Source organism: Uloborus diversus, chromosome 2, assembly GCF_026930045.1.
Source record: "Uloborus diversus isolate 005 chromosome 2, Udiv.v.3.1, whole genome shotgun sequence".
NCBI lineage: Eukaryota > Metazoa > Arthropoda > Arachnida > Araneae > Uloboridae > Uloborus > Uloborus diversus.
In genome coordinates, this window is record NC_072732.1 from 122794360 (window position 1) to 122813772 (window position 19413).

A 19413-nucleotide genomic window follows, 5' to 3' on the forward strand; every position below is an offset into this window, starting at 1 on the left:
TGAGTTTACACCGAAATTAGCAATGATTCCCCCCCCCCCCAAAAGGGTCAAAAGATCCCTTTAGAAACACCCGAATGCTACCAAAAAGGGAGGTGCACAACTAGACTCCACTAGGAGTCTCCGTACCAAATTTCAACTTTCTAGGACATACCGTTCTTGAGTTATGCGACATAAATACGCACATACATACTAACGTACGTACAGACGTCACGAGAAAACTCGTTTTAACTAAAAATCTCAATATTCATTCAAGAGTGAGTAAAATGGAAATTAAGGTCGATTTTTTGAGTAAAAATTTTGTCGCGAATACAATACTTCCTTTTTTTGTAAAAGGAAGTAAAAAAAAACGAAGTCATATTTTGGTATAATTCTCTACATAGTCCTAATATTTTCGAGGGCCCCAGAAACTAGAGGGCCCTAAGGAGGGTTTTATAGGCCAAATAGCTAATCAGATCCGGATGTTCGCTCTTAGAAGAAAAAAAAAATCGTCGCCAAGTTGGCGAAAAAACTTGGCGACCAAAAGCTTGGCGATACGTCACCAAGTGTTTACCAAATTATAACACCACTTAAGTTTGCATTGATATTAACAATGATTTCCCCCCAAAAAGGTGCAAAAGACCCCCTTAGGAACATCCGAAAGCAACCAAAAGGGGAGGTGCACAACTAGACCCCACTACGAGTCTATGTACCAAATTTCAACTTTCTAGGACATACCATTTTTGAGTTATGCGAGATACATACGCACATACGCACATACGCACATACACACATACGCACATACATACAGACGTCACGAGAAAAGTCGTTGTAATTACCTCGGTGATGGTCAAAATGGATATTTCGCGTGTCTATACATTCTTAGGCACTTTTCCGCATGTGGTCGAATCGAAAAAAAAACTCAACATTCATTTGGGGGTGAGCAAAATGGAAATTAAGGGCGATTTTTGAGTGAAAATTTTTTCGCGAATACAATACTTCCTTTTTTGTAAAAGGAAGTAAAAAAATTGGAAAATTTTCACTTTTTTTTTTTCAATGGGACAATCATAAATGAAATATTTTCTATTTGATTATAAAAATATTTTTGATCAAATAAGTCTGTAAATTAAATCTTGAATGAATAAATGAAAAGAAAATGGAGCAATAAATGAATAGTTTAATTAATTAATTAATGTATGTATGAAGAAAAATAAATGAGCGATTAAGAGAGTGAATGAATGAACAAATAAGTGAAATACTAACTAAAAGAAAGTAAATGAATTAAATAATAAATGAATACATAAGTGTTTTAGTGAGGGATTAAGTGAGTAAACGAAATAAGCTATTTCACTTTGCCTCATCCACTTTGCCCCGCGTGTACTCGACCACCTAAGCAAATATTTAAAACACAAATAGACTGAATATTAACTAAATAAATATTGCACCGCATATTAGATGGTCTCAATTAATAATTTAAATGTTAATAACAAGAACTTCATCATAATTTTATGATATCAAAAATAAGTTTTGACTTACAACAAATATTACAAAAAGAATATCAGTTTTTGAAAATTGCCTGTATTATGTACCTTCGGAGGTTTTTTTTTTCCTGACTGGAATATACTAGATACGAGTAAATAGTTTACCTTTTCACTTTGCCTCGCTATTCCACTTTGCCCCACATTCCCCTATATAATTTTGGCAAAACTTAAATTGTTCCAGACTTAAAGGTTTAAACCAAATTTATGAAAATACACATGTGTAGCGGATATAAATGTTAAAGATTGTTTTTAAAAAATCTCTTTCAGTAAATAAAAACAAAAAAAAAATGCCTTAAAGCCTACCTAAACGTGTATAATTTTGATAAAAAGCAAAATTTTTTGTATTAGAATGATCTAACAAAATGTAAGTTTGCCAAATGTGTATCGAATGTAAAAAAAAAATGATAACGTCAGATTTAAATTTTAAAAACATAATTAAATAATTCGCATAAAAGAACTTGCAGAAAATTAAATTGATATTTTTTTCTAAACTATAAACTAATCCAGAAGCGAAGATTTGTAGTCAGTTGTCTGGGGGAAATTTTTCTAATTTTCTTGTTGGCTAAATGGAAATTCCTCGCAAACAAGAATTCCGTCTACTACAATCGTTTTAGTGGAGCTTGGCAGTTTGTTTACTTGTAACGTAAAGTTTTCTGTTTACGTCTCTACCATATTTGCTACTTAAGTTTTAATTTTAAAGTTTGATAGATCTTTCAATGTTTTTAATGAGTAACATGATTTTTTGATTGATTCTTATTTTACATTTTAATTGTTTTCACTTGACCGTAGTTGATGTCCTATCTTTTTATTTATTTTTGTTTTATTTATTTATATTTCCTATTTTATTCATTTATTATTTATTTGTTTATTTTAGTTTAGTTTATCTATTTATTTTTCTTATTTTATTTATTATTTATATATTTATTTTTCTAATTTATTAATTCATTAGTTATTTATTTGTTTATTTTTTTATTTTATTTTATTTATTGTTTATTTTTTTGTTTATTTACTTTATTCATTTATTTTCTTTTTTGACTGACACCACTAACCATTCTAAGCCATCGCCATTTTGCCTTTCACCACTAAGCAAATTAAATCATGTTTACTTTTATTATTCTGTCGTTCCGAAAAGTTCCTTTAATAATCTGAACATTTTAGAAAAGACTGAATTGATTTCAATTGCAGTTGACATTTCCTCGAATTCAATAGTTCCTAAACAGCATTCATTTATTTCATTTTCGCGTATCATTGTTACCAGCTTGTTTGCATGCGAACCTCCACAAGTGTTTATTCATTCGAAAATGATAACAAGCTATATTTAAAACCACCCTGCTGCCCGTTCCATGGGCGTGCATTCGTTTCCAGAGAAGAAAAATGACACCCCTCAACATGCGACTCGTACTTTTTAGCTTTTTCTCTTTCAGAACACATGTTCTTTAAACAGGGATCCCTATTAAATACTCATTTGACGTAGCAAAATAATTGGTGTTTACAGAAATCGTTTTTTGACAGTTGTCAGTTTAGGGTTCGCAATTTCTATCGATTTTGCTGGGGGGCACTTTTTTTGTTACCAAATCCGAGTTTTACGGTTTGCAAGTTTCGATTGGTTTGCCTTTAAATACCGTGTTCATGAAGGACTTAGCTTTTATTTCCTTTCCGTGCCCTTTTCACTCGAAATGAGATTGTATATACATAGACCTGCTTTTGTTCAACTTTTATTTCCGCTAATTCTCCACAATTGCCTCTTGTGAAGCTGGTTTCATTAGCTTCTGAAAACTGAATCATTTCTCCAATAACGCAGTTCTTTGGTGTCAGCGGTAAAATAATTCAGCGAACCGTTTGTAATGATCATAAAGTCTCTTTAATGAGCACAAACGTATATTTTTGTTACTAGTTCAATACCTGCATTTGAGAGGCAAATAAAATTTGCACAACTGTTTTCTCTATTGATTGGAATGTGAAAACTGAAGTTTTAGAGCCAAATTGACGCAGCGAAGGAAAAGGGGATCTATCCTAAGATAAAAAAGGGTGCCGAATCGGCAAACCGCCTTGAAAAAAATTTTTTTGGAAATTCCAAAGAATAACTTAAGGTGAATAAAATATGACAACGTATATAAAGTACAAATTCAGAATGAAAAAAGGTTAAAAAACCAGCAAACAGCTGTTTCGGCACTCGGCAAATACAAGTGCCATCATCAGTGCAATTAAAAACGAAGACAGGTTCAACCCGACTAAAACACATTCGAGGCGAACAATGGAATGAGAGACGAGTTGTAAAAGATATGAGAGCAGTACCGGAAACGATGACGTCAAGGTTACGTCAGAACTACAGAGGACCGTTGCACTCAGGAGAAAACGTCACGGACAAAAAATAAATCAAATAACAGACTTCCAAACATTAGGAAAAGGGGGAGTGCTAGACAAATCATTGACGATTAAATTAGCATTTTTCCATATGTAATATGACTCCCAAAAATCTAAATCATGAATGGACGAACACTCGTGAATTACTTTGGCGGAAGAAAAAATAAAATTATGACCGCAAGACCAACAATGTTGAGCAATAGAGGAGCGTTTGAGATCCTGTTTTTTGACGTAATTTTCGTGTTCTTTTATCCGGAATTTGAGGGATAGTCGAGTCTGCCCAATGTAGGTCAATTTGCACTGGCAGGAAACACTATAAATGCCCCATTTGTCAAGGTTCTGAACAGGGTGTTTAAGCTGTGAAAATTTTAATTTATTAACAGGAGAAAAAGTGACGGAAAAATGAAACTTTTTTAAGATTTTGGCAATTTGTAGACTGATTTCAGGAAAAAAGGGTAAGACAACGGAACTCGAATAGTTCGCAGGAGCAAGTGTTTGATTTTTGTTAGTTGAGCTACATAGCTTCTTATAAATGGTATCAATAATATCTGATGTGAATCCCCGATCAACCGCAATACTTCGTAGGTAATTCAGTTCTGATGAAAGTAAATTGGAATTTGAACAAATGGCTAAAGCACGGTAAATAAAAGATCTAAAAGCAGCCAATTTTTGTTTAGGAGGATGAACGGATAACTTGTGGGGGGGAAGAGAAACAGCAAAGGGTTTACGGAAAACAGTAGTTGTAAACATATTGTTATGACGAGTGATGGACACATCGAGAAAAGAAAGATGATTACCAGATTCCAATTCAGCAGTAAATTGAATATGTGGGTCAATAGTATTTAGGATGGATAAAAGATTATCAAGGTCACTGACAGACGAGTCCAAAAGCACAAAAATGTCGTCAACGTACCTGACGTAAAAATCAAATTGTATAATTTTAAATAATTTAAGTTCGAAATAGTGCATGTACAAATCACTTAGAATTGGACTCAAAGGGTTGCCCATAGCAAGACCTTCAGTCATCCGGAAAAAATTACCGTCGAAAACAAACGTGTTTAGTTTTAAGCAAGAACGTGTTAAATTGCACAATTCATTGGTCTCAAAGTAGGAAAAGTGATGTTCAGTTAATCTCATTTTAAGGCAGTCTAACGCACCTTCAACAGGCACGTTAGTGAAGAATGATTTCACATCAAAAGGGGCCATTCTATGGTTATTTAACTGAAAAATTCGAAGTTTGTGAACAAAGTCAAGAGAGTTCCGAACAGTAAAACAGTTGCTGGAAAGAAGAGGTGAAAAAACGGAAACTAAAAATTTGTCCAATTTGTAAGAAGCACTACCAATGTTAGAAACAATGGGACGGAGAGGAATGAGTGGTTTATGCACTTAAGGCAAAGCGTAGAATCTGGAACATTGTGCAACAGAAGGAATCAAGCGTTTTTTGTGAAAATCTGGAATCAACGGAGATGACTTAATAGCGTTACTGATAGTTTTTTATTCTTTACCACAAGGATCTTGTTTGATTTTTTCATATGGCCCGTCTAAAATTAAGTTATTGCATTTGTTGATATAATCTTTTTTGTTTAGAACAACAATTTGGCACCCCTTATCAGCGTTTGTAATGACTAAATCAGAGTTAGCACATAAATCTCTTACGGTACGAGTTACATTATATAGCTTGTTGTTATGGAACTGTGAATTGAAGTTGATATTGTTAGAAATGAGATGACGGATTGAATCCTTCTGTGTGGAAGTTAAAGTACTAAATTTCAAGGCCTTTTCGACCGGAGCAATTAAAAGAGGAAACGACAGTTTAGATGGGGCCAAATTACTATTGAATTTTAAAGCATTATCTTGAACAGAATTTAAGGAAACATCTGAAAGATTGACGACAGCATTAACATTAACTTTTGGTAAGTTATAAGTTGTAAGATTAGAAGAAACTTTTTATTAAGTACTGATTTGTGTTTGTTTGAATAAAAAGCAGCTCTCTGCCAAGACCTCCTGTCAAAAAATTCAAAATGACGACTGGAATTAGCAACACGTAAATGTAAATCAAAAAGCTCCTGCTCAATCATTGCAACTTTGTGTCGCGTATCTTGGATGACAGCTCTTAACAGAGCCAATTTAAAGTTGAACAAAGTTTTATCAATTCTCGTTGACCGAGATAAATTGCACTCAAGTGAAATAAAATTAGGAATAACTCGTCTCCTTTTACATAAAAGGCAGAGATCTCTTGGCAGAGAGCTGCTGTTGAATTGGAATCTGGGAATCATCTTTCTTTTCTCGATGTGTCCATCACTCGTCATAACAATATGTTTACAACTACTGTTTTCCGTAAACCCTTTGCTGTTTCTCTCCCCCCCCCCCACACAAGTTATCCGTTCATCCTCCGAAACAAAAATTGGCTGCTTTTAGATCTTTTATTTACCGTGCTTTAGTCATTTGTTCAAATTCCAATTTACTTTCATCAGAACTGAATTACCTACGAAGTATTGCGATTGATCGGGGATTCACATCAGATATTATTGATACCATTTATAAGAAGCTATGTAGCTCAACTAACAAAAATCAAACACTTGCTCCTGTGAACTATTCGAGTTCCGTTGTCTTACCCTTTTTTCCTGAAATCAGTCTACAAATTGCCAAAATCTTAAAAAAGTTTCATTTTTCCGTCACTTTTTCTCCTGTTAATAAATTAAAATTTTCACAGCTTAAACACCCTGTTCAGAACCTTGACAAATGGGGCATTTATGGTGTTTCCTGCCAGTGCAAATTGGCCTACATTGGGTAGACTCGACGATCCCTCAAATTCCGGATAAAAGAACACGAAAATTACGTCAAAAAACAGGATCTCAAACGCTCCTCTATTGCTCAACATTGTTGGTCTTGCGGTCATAATTTTATTTTTTCTTCCGCCAAAGTAATTCACGAGTGTTCGTCCATTAATGATTTAGATTTTTGGGAGTCATATTACATATGGAAAAATGCTAATTTAATCGTCAATGATTTGTCTAGCACTCCCCCTTTTCCTAATGTTTGGAAGTCTGTTATTTGATTTATTTTTTGTCCGTGACGTTTTCTCCTGAGTGCAACGGTCCTCTGTAGTTCTGACGTAACCTTGACGTCATCGTTTCCGATACTGCTCTCATATCTTTTACAACTCGTCTCTCATTCCATTGTTCGCCTCGACTGTGTTTTAGTCGGGTTGAACCTGTCTTCGTTTTTAATTGCACTGATGATGGCACTTGTATTTGCCGAGTGCCGAAACAGCTGTTTGCTGGTTTTTTAACCTTTTTTCATTCTGAATTTGTACTTTATGCTGCGTAAAATATTCAAAGGTATTGAAATCTAAATCACTTATCCCTTATTTATGTACATGTACATTGTAAAATTGACTTAAAATTTTGACCAATGAGGCAGATTCAAGTAACTAAATTACTTTTTTCATTAAAATTCATTGAAACTGCATGTTTTCTATAACGAAAAGTAAAAAAATCAACAGGAAATGTGAGCAATATATTATTTTAGTCATTTTTATGTGGTCTTTAAATTAGTAAAAATATGAAAAACCACAAAATTGAAAATATTGCCGATTCTTAAAATATTTTTGGCTCTGAACTTCAAAAAGTTAAGAAAAAATATGAATTGGAATACATGTCTACGTAGACTTCACACTGTGGAGGATAGTAAATTGAGCTAACGGTTTAAAAAAAAAAAAAAACTCTTACGAACTTATGCTTCCGATCTTTTTTTTCCCCCGCCATGGGTCCCCCACCCCCCACCTTTAACCTTCAAACCTATGCGCCTTCGTGTTTTTTTTTTTTTTTTTTTCTGCACTCGGGTTTTTGCAGTCAAGGTTAGCCCTTGGGGGACCCAGTTCGCCCTGACACCTTTAAACATAGTTACATTATTAATAGTTTATATAAATGAATTGCCATGACTTCAGTAATTCAATGAAGCATTCATCAGAAATCATATTGTAAATTTACCATTTATTTTACCTTTATTACGTAATAGTTAAATGATTTTGTTGTATAAGAATTGTCGCAGCTTTAAGCAAGACTTTATATTGTGTTATTAGTACTATACTGAAATTTAGAACGTACAGCGTTTTGCTGGAGAACAATTGCATCCCTAATGACTTAAAATGAATCGTAACAGATAGTTACATCTTCAAAAGTATTTTCCTTTAGAACATTCGAGGAAGGCGTAGTTACCTCTGATCTGAGGATTACACCACAAAAAGTTCTATTATGTGTTTAGTATAAAGTCGCATTATCCTCCTCAGACCCGAGAGAAAAATAAAAGCTTGATATATTGTAAGAGGTACTTAAATAGTTGTTATGATCACTATGATGTAGAAAAGTGCAATAAAAAAAATTATTTTTAATTTATAAGAGCTAGGGAGGAGGTATCACATGTGATACATCAGGACCAAGACACTACAATCAGAATTTTTTCAAGTATCAAGCAAGATTAATGTAATTAATTAAATATTAGTCTTTAATCACACAATACATACATTTCATAAATCCAACATGAAAATCAAGCTTTATTGGCGTTTTTAGGTACATATTTGTAGTATCATAGTAGTACAGTAACATTATTTTTTATTTTCGTGAAATGCCTTGAGCAAAAAAGTCAGAAGATACATCCCGATCATCATTTTCTTCTTCTTCCATCTCACTTCCATGATCACTTTGATAATGATCTTCGTCTGACAGTGAACTCAAACCAGAATCATCACGATTCATCAGCTCTAAAATTTCATCTGGTGTCTAATATGTCACTGAAAAAAAAAACTTATTTAAAAAAAAAATTATCATGAAAAATAGATGAAAATAAAAACCAAACACCTCAACTAAAGATTTTGACTTGAGAAATAATTATATCACTCTGCAAATCCTTCCAAAATAATACAAAAAATTAAAACACAATTGACTAAAAAAGTATGTTCATTAGTGATTGAGACCCCATGTATCACATGTGATACAAACAAATTTAACAAGTCATTATGCTTCAATATTTCATTAAAATTTTATTTTTTTGGTGTTAACTAGTAAATAGTACACACGGAAAGAAAAATCATAGCTTAAAAAGAGTTTAATATTTGTATATAAATAAGAAAAAAATACTTACTTCGAGGACGTGTAGACATCTTGTTTTGATTCTGAGACTCTACTTGAAATCCCTATCATGGACAGGAACTGTCATCTGTTGACTAAACGAGAAAATTATATGCGGTATTTCTAGTTGTATTCCATGTGATACAACCTGTCCCAAATTTGTTTTTGCGGTTCAGGCTTCACAAAAAATTATGAAACTTATGTATCACATGTGATACAAGGGGACCGAGGAGGTTATGCTTGTATATCCTGCAAAAAAAATTTCATACTGCTGAACATTTTGCTGTGAGACTCTAACATCTAGAGGAAAGGGCTAAAGGCTTGCTATGTCAATTCAAATTACATTTCTCCATCATCATACAATCGTCTGCAAAACTCCAGAATAAAAATTTATAACTGTTCAACTCAGGGAATCGGTATGACGTTCTATTTCAATTATTTAATTTAGTACCTCAATTTTTACTAATGGACACTGATTAAATTTGCTTGTGTCGATATTTTAAGGTTCGTAAAGCTCTTAACATTTATTTTTCTTGAAAGGTATTCTTCACAAGTACTACTTAAGCTGTTACTTTTTAGCTTTTGAGTATTATGCTATTTTTCACTGAAATAACACTAAATATTGTTAACGAAAGATTTTCAGTTAAAAACAAGCTCTTCATTTTATTGGCAATCATATACAGCCTATTACATGGTTTATCGCCCCACCAAACTGTAAATGTCAGCGAATTGAATTGCCTCGGGATAAAATTCTTTTAATTACCATTTTCCCATTCATTCATTTCAGATCTTCTTGCAATAAAAAAGCGATGAAAAGCTCCAAGTCGAGTGAAAGTTCTAAGCGGAAAAGACGTGAGACGTCTATAGAAAAGAGCAAGACCAAGCGGTCACGTGTTCGATCGAGGTCCAACTCACTTGAAAAAGACAGAAAAGTACAGACTGATTCTAAAAATGTCTCTCGAAAAACGAGATGGCATGACAAAGCTTCCGAGTCCAAAGAAGTAAGCTTAGTTCCTTGTATTAAGACTATTTGCTTAATGGAGAGCTTTTCCACTGATAATTGTGCTCATCCGCTATGCCGCAGTTTGGTTTTATTTTAACGGAAGTGATTACGAGACAACAGCATACACAACGTACAGATCTCTGGAACAAGTGATAAATATATTTTGATAATACAGAAATATTTTCAGTTACTTCAATAAAATGTATGAGTTTTCGATTTTTTCTAAGTTACCTACCTACTTTTAAGAACTCACAGAACCAGGACTACGGAGTCGGTGTTAGAGGATTTCAAATTCCTGGCGCTGAATAGGTCATTTCCCCTGCAGCTCTGCACACAACAATCTACTATGATGAAACAAATAATACTCGCAATAAAATTTTAGAAAATATAAATAAAATAATTAAATTTCGCCTATTGAAGTACGTTTTATGAAATTTATTTGTCACACATGGTATAGGACCTTGTTTCTTTTCAAAACTCTTGTTTGACTTTTGTCTGTTATTTGTTCTTAATGTTCGGTTTCTGAAAGATTCGCAAAACTCACACCCAGCAGCATAATTTTTTCCACCTGTCTGTCACACAAAAAATAAAAAAAATAGTCTGCGAGATAAACCGACCTTAGAAACTTAAATCGGCACCAATAAATACTTAAACATTAGATGCTAATTCAAATACTACTTGTATTCTGCTTGTGGGTTATGTCCTAGAAAATACTGTACAGATCTTCATTAGCTTTAAATTAGTATTTTCTTTTCTTTAATAATTTTATGTTTTTCTCTCCCAACTAAGAAATGGTCTTCAGAATTTGATGAAGATAAACCTTGAAACCAAGTAATGATCAACAAAGAATTTACTTTTGACTTGTGACAACAGCGTAAAAAATAGGATAGGATTTTGTTTATTACGATGAAGGTGACATGAGAAGAATTTGGCCATTTGTATTGAAAGAAGTTTAATTAGATAGATGTAAATAATGTGTAAATAGTCTAAAATAAATGTGTTTTTTAATATAAGCTTTTTCTTTGAAGAACGTCATGAACTTTTATATTACTGCGTGGACAATTTGGCTCACAACGTTAAGAATGTGTTACGAGACGGTAACAGAATTGCTCAAGTATCAGTGACGCACGTCGCAACGTCACGTGTTACTGCACACGCGTACTGCACACGTGTCACTAACAGTGGCGGATGGGGCCGGCGGGTAGCCGGGCAAATGCCCGGTGGGCCGCCTCGGTTTGGGCCGCATTAAATCTTTCAATTGAATAATACAAAAAAAAAAAAAAAAAAAAAGCTTTTTTTTTTTTTTTTTTTTTTTTCATTTTTTCTTCCTTAAAAAAACTAGTGAAAAAAATCTGTCGCCTAGAAAATGCGAAATCAAACCACTTTGCGACATTGGAAAATCTAAAATAGGTTCACTCATTTTTGTAAACGGATTTCAAATCTTTGTAAAACTCTTAGGAAGACCCTTGCCTTCTTTAAAAAAAAAAAAAAAAAACCGTCGACTCGTACATGACGAAAGCCTTCTTTTTCTTCCCTTGTGGACCGGCCTACCACGCACTCGGCAATCGATTAGCACCCCACCTCATTAGCCCTTTCATTGATGATAGTCGATAACCATTTCACGGCCATCTGTGTACAGGGGACAGGGACCAGTACAGGAACACTACTTGGGACGGGACGGCAAAAGCAGTTTGCGGAACGGAAACAGCTGTTTTTCATTCGAAGATGCAAAGAGAGAGGAATTTTTCCCGAGAGTGAAGCCGAAGGCTGAAGGGTCGGGATTGTTTCCTGGAATTCTTTTCAGTAATTTTTGCTTTAGGGTAACTGAGGATTATACCACACCTACCACTTCCTTTTTTGTGGCTTTATGTATAAAAGGGATTCGCGCGTTGAAACTTGTAGGCACTGGCAATCTATTTATTTTTTCTCCAGCTTCGAGGCAACAGGACTGAAGAATGATGGAGTCTTTGTAACACGTTTTAGCTGTAATTAAAAATCCTTTTAAAGTTATAATGAAATTGAAATTCATTTTGATGATTCAAACAAAGGATTTTGAAGAGCAAGTTTGGTTCGTAAAAAAATTTACTTATTTCTAAAACTTTTACTTTAGTTATCCATTACCGCTTTTAATTTGTAAAAATGTTTTGGAGAATTTTGTTATTTATACTATCATTTCCAGGGCCGGATTTACATTTTAGTTGAAAGCTATTGCTTATAACGAAAAGTTATGTGAGTTGTCGTTCCTAAAAAAAATTGGAAATACTTGAAAAAAATCAATTTCATTTTCAAATGCTTGAAATGATGCAAAAATATGGCTACAAGCCTTGAATTTTGAAATTTCTAACAAATTGGAGTTGATAAGGGGGAGGAGTGCCAAAATATGTTAAATTCAGTGTGTGCTTCAATGTATGTTCGTCAAAGTATGCTTCAATTTTATTTCTTACTAAGAGTATAAATTATGAATTGTTCAAATGGGCAGTATGTTACTCTCTTGCTACCTATTTTCTAAGTGTGTACCTTATTTCTTTTAAAGCAATTTGTAGATGGGTTGCAGGGGTGATTAAAAACTAGCTGTATCGAAAGTCCATGAGCGCAAGTAACAATGCATTATCCTTTATACTCCCTCGCTTTTTCTCTCTGTCAAGTGCTTCATCGATGTGTCGACCCCTAAAATAATTTTACTGTGTATTATCTCAACTTGCAAGAGTACATAATTTGAAAAAGTTTTGTTTGCCTACTTTTCCCCCGAATATTTTTGATTCCAATCTTCCTTTATATGGCTTCAAACTGCAGAATTTTACTATATATTTTTTTTCCAAAATTCCCTCTGGGGGAACCCCCAGAACCCCTAAATTGGGAGCCCTGCATCATTCTCTCGATGCTATTCCCCTTCTTAAGGGAAATCCAAAAAAGCAGGCAAACACACATTAAAAAAACACACAAAAAAAAAGAAAGGAAGGAAGAAAGAAAATAATGCATAACTTTATGTGTCTCAGGGGAAAAGACAAATATAGCGCAAAAAAAGTAATAATAGTCATTAATAAAAAAAAAAACACTTTAGCATTTCCTCTTTCGCCACCGACAAAGTGGTCCGGATTACAAAAAGGGCCCCATACCTGAAATAACTTAAGGCCCCGTTAAGTCTAAATCCGACCCTGATCATAAATGTTTTAGAAATAGTAACAAAACTGGCTTTATATGCTAGTCTATGCAATTATTCTTCATTCCCTTTTTAATATGGGATCTTCCAAACCACTCCTTTTGTTAATATTACCAAAGATCGTCTACAAACTGCGTTTAAAAAAAAACTTGTAAAAGTTTCCATAGGAGGGTGCCCCCACCTCTCTTTTCGCCAGCATCGTTCAAGATTGGCCGATTTTGATAAATAAGGTGTCATTCGTTTCGTAATTAAGACCCGGGTAGGCTATATTTTTGCAGACTTCAGCAATAGGAAAATTTGATTTAGCCTTATACATCCTGATTTTAACCAATTTCATTACTTTCTCTTTTTAGCACGGGTTTTAAATAAATATAACAAAAACTGTAACCATTCTACAGAAAAAACATCATTTGGTAAAGAACAATTTAGGTGTTATGATTATTACTATATTCTTATTAAGTAAGAGCAATCTTTCATAATCTAAGTTGTCTACAAGTTTTATGTAGTAACGCTAATTTAATTTATCTTTCTGTGTTTCAAACTAAGATGCTTTCTTGCAGGTATATAGTGCTAAAGCTATTGTATTATTCGTTTTTACCCGACTACGGCAAAGTCAAAAGAAAGGGTTATGATTTTAGCAGTCTATGTATGTTTGTATTTACGGTTGTTTCACCGCAGCGCCAAAACTATTCATCTTATTTTGATAAATAAGGTGTCATTCGTTTTTAAATTGTAACCCGGCTAACATAGGCTACATTTGACACTTACAGTCCTGAATCTTTTAAAAATATCTTCGAACGATACGAAAATCAACCACGAAAGTTGGATGACTACACTAAAAAAAGGCAGAAGTTACTGGCTATTTCAGTGGAACGTTTCGGGATTTCGCAGGTTTTCATCCACTTCCTGAGAAAATCGAGGATATTTGTCAAACAGTTTCCTGAATTGCCAAAACCTACACGAATGCCGACTTTTCACTGCTGTGAAGAATATTTTTTCGCTACCAGTTTAAAGACTGACTGAGCTTGTTTATTAAGTGTGTCGGCTTTACCACGATTACTTTCTATGTATCGGTAAGAACGAATTAGTCAAGGATCGCTTCAGCTTTGCTAGGAGTATGCTTAGTTCTCTTATTTGCAGTTCTGTCGTGTCTGCTTTAATGCTTCTGGAGCTCTGTTGGTGGAACGGCGAGGTTCTAATTAATTATTTAAAACCCACCTACCACATTCTTCTCGAAGGTTCCCGAGACATGGCTGGCTTTAACAGAGGAGATTTTCGAATTCTTTAAAAGTTTCAAGGACCGTTTCAGAAAGGTTACGGACTTTTGGCGGAACATTTTTCTGTTTTTCATCCGGCTACGGCGAAGCCAAAAGGAAGGGTTATAATTTCATCAGTCTATGTATGTTTTTGTATTTACGTATTATCCACCATAGTGCCTAAACTATTCATCCGATTTTGATAAATAAGGTGTCAATCGATTCCCTATTATAGCCCGAGTAACATAGGCTATATTTTAACCGACTTCAAATGTAGCATGAGATGATTTATTTGCTTTAAAAAAAATTAGCAGTCTTTGTATTTGTGTATGTTCTACTGTAGCACCTAAACTATTTATCCGACTTTCATGAATAAAGTGTCAATTGATTCAGTATTACGACCCAAGTAACGTACGCTATCAATCGACTTCAACAATAGGAGGAGTTGATTTTACCTTGTAAAACTCGATTTTAAAGGATTTTTTTTAGCGTGGGTTTTAAATAAATTCATTAATAACCCGACTAAGGGAAAAAAGGGTAAGAAACAAGTTTGGTGTTGATTACTATTATAGTCTTATTAAGTAAAATCAATCTTTTATTGTTTAAATTTTCTATCAGCTTCATGTAATAGCAATAAATTAAGTTTACCATTCTTGTATATCAAACTAAAATGCTTACCGTAAATTACTCACGCTATTATTTTTTGTCCATCTTAGATTAAAACGGAAAATATTTAAATAAAATAAAAGATTAAAAAACTGAATCCCGACTATGGCAAAAAAACCTAAAAGATAAGAAACAAGGTAGGTGCTGTTTAATATCATCGTCCTATTGAGTAAAACCAGTAATCTGATAGATTAGATATTCCTATTTATTTAGTTCTATTGAAATCCTCTGTCACTTTCACATTAATAACATTATAATTCAATTCAAATACCATAGTCGTGCGGTATAGTAGAACTGTAGTTGAGAACGCACGACAACGGCATTTGAATTGAATTATAATGTTATTAATATGAAAGTGACAGAGGATTTCAATAGAGCTCAATAAATAGGAATATCTATCCTATCAAGTTACTAGTTTTACTCCATAGGACAATGATATTAAACAGCACCTACCTTGTTTCTTATCTTTTAGGTTGTTTTTTTTTTTTTTTTTTTGCCGTAGTCGGGTTTCAGTTTTTTAATCTTTTATTTTTTTGAGCTACAATTTCCGAGAGAGTGCTCCAAACCTTTTCTCCTCTACCATTATCAAAGACAAGTAGAATGCATCTTTAAGACTGCAAATTAGAAAAATTTCTTGTTGCGGGCCCTAGAATCACTCCTCCACGTGAGTGCATTGAACTCCGTTTTTAGCACTACAATTGCAGAAAAAAATCCGCCGGACAACCCCCGAATCACCCTCCTCTGAACATTATTGGACATAATGTTTGCGTTTTGAACGTTTCAATTTCGAAAAACGGGCGTGGGGAGGGAGTCGCACCCGAGTGCATAATATTACGAAAGACAGTTAGAATGCATTTCTAAGATTAAAAATAAAGAAAAATTTCCTGGGATATGGACCCTCAAATTTCTCCTCACTCTAACATCATCAAAAAGATCGACTAAAACTGTACTCTTAGAGCTACAAGTTCGAAAAATAGACAGGTGAGCGACACCGAACCTCTTCAATCCTAACATTACCAAAGATCGTCTAAAATTCGTTTTCAAAACTAAAAATTTCGAACAATTTACGGGGGAGAAACCCCCGGACCCCCTTTACTTCGGAGTTAATACTATGCTTAAGGTTTGTTCATATCGGCTTCCTTTTAAATCAGAAATCCTATACAGCCGCCGCAGAACAAAGAGTACTTACAGAAATACCACTTTGAGGCGACGATTTTCCATACATTTGTTGAGAAAAAAAAGGCTGTAACCTTCTCAATAATTTTTGCTCTTATGATAAACTTATGTCGCCTAGTAAAAATTCTTTAAAAAATGTTCTGCTGTGAGCAATAAGATGCTTTACTGTGTGTCTGTAAATTCATCGGTTGACCGATAAGATAACTTTATTGCATAACTGAGGAGCAAACATTCAAACCATGTTTTCTCCTTCGGATACAGTTTTTCAGGAAACACAAAAAACTAATATATTTAAAAAAAAACTCGTATTAGACCCCAATTACCATTTTTTTAGTTGTATTACTGATTACTAGTAAGACTTGTAGGCGTACTTTACCTAATAAACTTAAAATGAATTAGAAAAATGCATTTGAAATTTGGAGAAATCATGTTTTGACCGAACTCAAAGGAGGAAACGTGTTTTGAATGTTTTCAATGTGGATAAAACACTTTTTGAATGAAAAAGATAGTAACTAAAATTGCTACGATTACATTTTTTAATGGAATAAAACTAATTAATGACAATAAAACTGATTGTTATAAAATAAAGCTAGAAATTTATATGTGAAAAAAAATTGTCCTGCATAATCCTCATCCAAACAATCGCACACTACTTCCTCCGTTTCATCATTGCGTGCAGGTAAATTATACATAATGTCTTTGTACCAATTAAAATCAGGTTGATTTTGCCACTCTTCGCCATACATTAAGTTTAAAAGTTTGTCTACGTCTCTTTTCTTTTCAACTGATATTCCATGGCTAAGAGGAAGAGATTGTAAGACAACACTTTTCACAATGTGCATCTATTATTTCTTCCATCCCTAAATTAATAATAAAAATTTAGGTAAAAGCACACCGCTCTAAAATAAACAAACAAACCAACATAGCACCAAGCAAACAATAACATAACCTCTGAAACACTAGACACATTGGGAAATAGCTGGGTCACGTGATCAGTAAGAACAGCTCTGATTGGTTGACTGGAGGAATCACTGTTTGACTGGAAACTGGCTCTGGAGGAAACACTTTTTGAATGAAACCTGAATTTCATAAATAGGTTTATAATGGCAAAAAATATGTTTTGGTTGAAAACAATAGCATATTTTTGTACCATTTAATGTTGAGTTCAAAGAAAAATCACTAACTCATTTTTTTTCATTTTTGGAGAAAACACTGTTTGAATGTTTGCTCTTCAACTGTCCAGGACCTTCTAAGGCGCTAACAGCTGCCTGTAATAATAGTCTGTAGGGGGACAATGAACGTAACAAAATACCAAGTGGAATTCCCGTGACAAAAAAATTTTCGCAACAAAATTTTGAAAGAAAATGCAACCCTTGAATATTAAACCTTTAAATATTATTTAGGAACATCCACGGTTCTTTATTATAATTTACCTAACTAAAGGCAGCTAAAATTTTTCGAGACATTCTGACAAATAAAAAAAAAAAAAATCAAGCAAAAAAAGTATTCAGTACATTGTAAAAAACCTATGACAAATTTTAATTTAATACAATGAATGAATAGCTAGATAATAATGGAGGTTTCATAGGGGGCGCTGAAGCATGTTTTAAATAGAAAAAGAGTTAAAATGCAGTAAGGGAGATTTAAAACATTGTAACGTAATGAATACTAAGTGTTTGAATGTATAAAACGAAAGTAAAATAAAACTTTGTTAAGATATTCTAGCTGGAGGATATTTAAAGTAAAATAAAGTTGGAAGAAGATCTGGTGTCCCTGAAAAGTACCACATCAGTCCAAAATGTTAAAAAATATTTTGACGAATCTCAATCTCTTTATTTTCAAACAAATTCAAACACCAGGTTGGAAATTGAAAATTTCACTATGAAAAAAAACCAAAGAACTAAAATGATCTCGGAAAAGATATACTGGGGGGAGGTTTTCCCATAACATTTGTATGAATAATTTAATAAAAAGATAGGGACTTAGCAAAGAATGCGGAAGGGAGAGACATCCTCTAGCCTCACCCTTCATTTTACACCTCCAAGGTAGATTAGAAACGTGCTTAAAACTTTTATTTTGAAAGAGTGCAGGGGAAGTTTCTAAATGGGAACCCAGTCCCATCTCATATCGCCTATCGTTATCAAAGATGGCCTACAATTCGTATTTAGGACTTCAAATTCGAAAAGCTTCCAGGAGAGTGATCACCTAAATCCCTGCAGAAGTGCCTCCACCCCATCTTTAAGGATCATTTAAAATTTCGTTTTTAGGACTACAATTAAGAAATTTTTCAGAGGTCATCGAATCTCTCCTCCCTCTTGTATCACCAAAGGTGGTGTGAAATTTCTTTTTTAGGGCTTCAATCCCGAAAAGATTTCTGAGAAAAGTCCCTGAACCCTTGGTAACATCAGCGAATATCATCTACGACTGCGTTTTAGAATTCAAATTTCGAAAAATTACGGAATGAAAGTCCCCGAACAGCTTCACCCACTAACATTACCGAAGATCGACAAAAACTGCGTTTTAAAAGCTAACTTAGAAAATTTTTTGTTCCCAACACGCTCGTCATCATCACTAAAGGTCCTCTCAAATTTCGTTTTATGGGTTTCAATTCCAAAATATGTCCCGAAAATTCCTCCCCCTCACGTCATTGAAAGTCGATGAAATAACGTTTTTTAAGCTTCAGTTTCTCAGAATTGTCAGTCCCCTTTACGTTATCAATGAAAACCTACAATCCCTTTCTTTAGATTTCAATTACCAAAAAATTCCTGGAGAACACCTTCGAGACTCTTCTCTCCCAAACATTACCTAAGATCACCTAGAATGCATTTTTAAGACAACTAATTGAAAAAAATTCCCGGAGGGGAGGGGGGGACACCGGATCTTTGCTCTCATTAATATTGTCAAAGATGATTTAAAGACGTTCATCAAAATTATACGTTCTCTTTTCACGCGGTTCCTCATCAATCGTTATTGCACATAAGACCTTCAGATACTGACTTTAGGGGAGGGGGCAATTTATAGGTAGCAAACTTTTTGAAGAACTTCAATTTAAAAAAACATAGCCCTCCCCCCAAAGATCGTCAATTGTCACCTAAATTGGCGCTTTGGGAACTTCAATTGAGAAATTTCTCCCAGAAAGAAT

At 33.9% G+C, this 19413-nt stretch overlaps 1 protein-coding gene across 7 annotated transcripts in view; it reads left to right on the forward strand.

The window, feature by feature from the left end:
- The window catches only part of LOC129216020 (caspase activity and apoptosis inhibitor 1-like), a 486970-nt gene that overhangs the window by 336438 nt on the left and 131119 nt on the right, over positions 1–19413 (forward strand). For all 7 annotated transcript variants that reach the window (XM_054850158.1, XM_054850159.1, XM_054850161.1 and 4 more), the window contains one exon: positions 9798–10011. In XM_054850158.1, the coding sequence (XP_054706133.1) occupies positions 9820–10011 (192 nt within the window). In that variant the 5' untranslated portion in view covers positions 9798–9819. The remainder of the gene's footprint in view (positions 1–9797; positions 10012–19413) is intronic.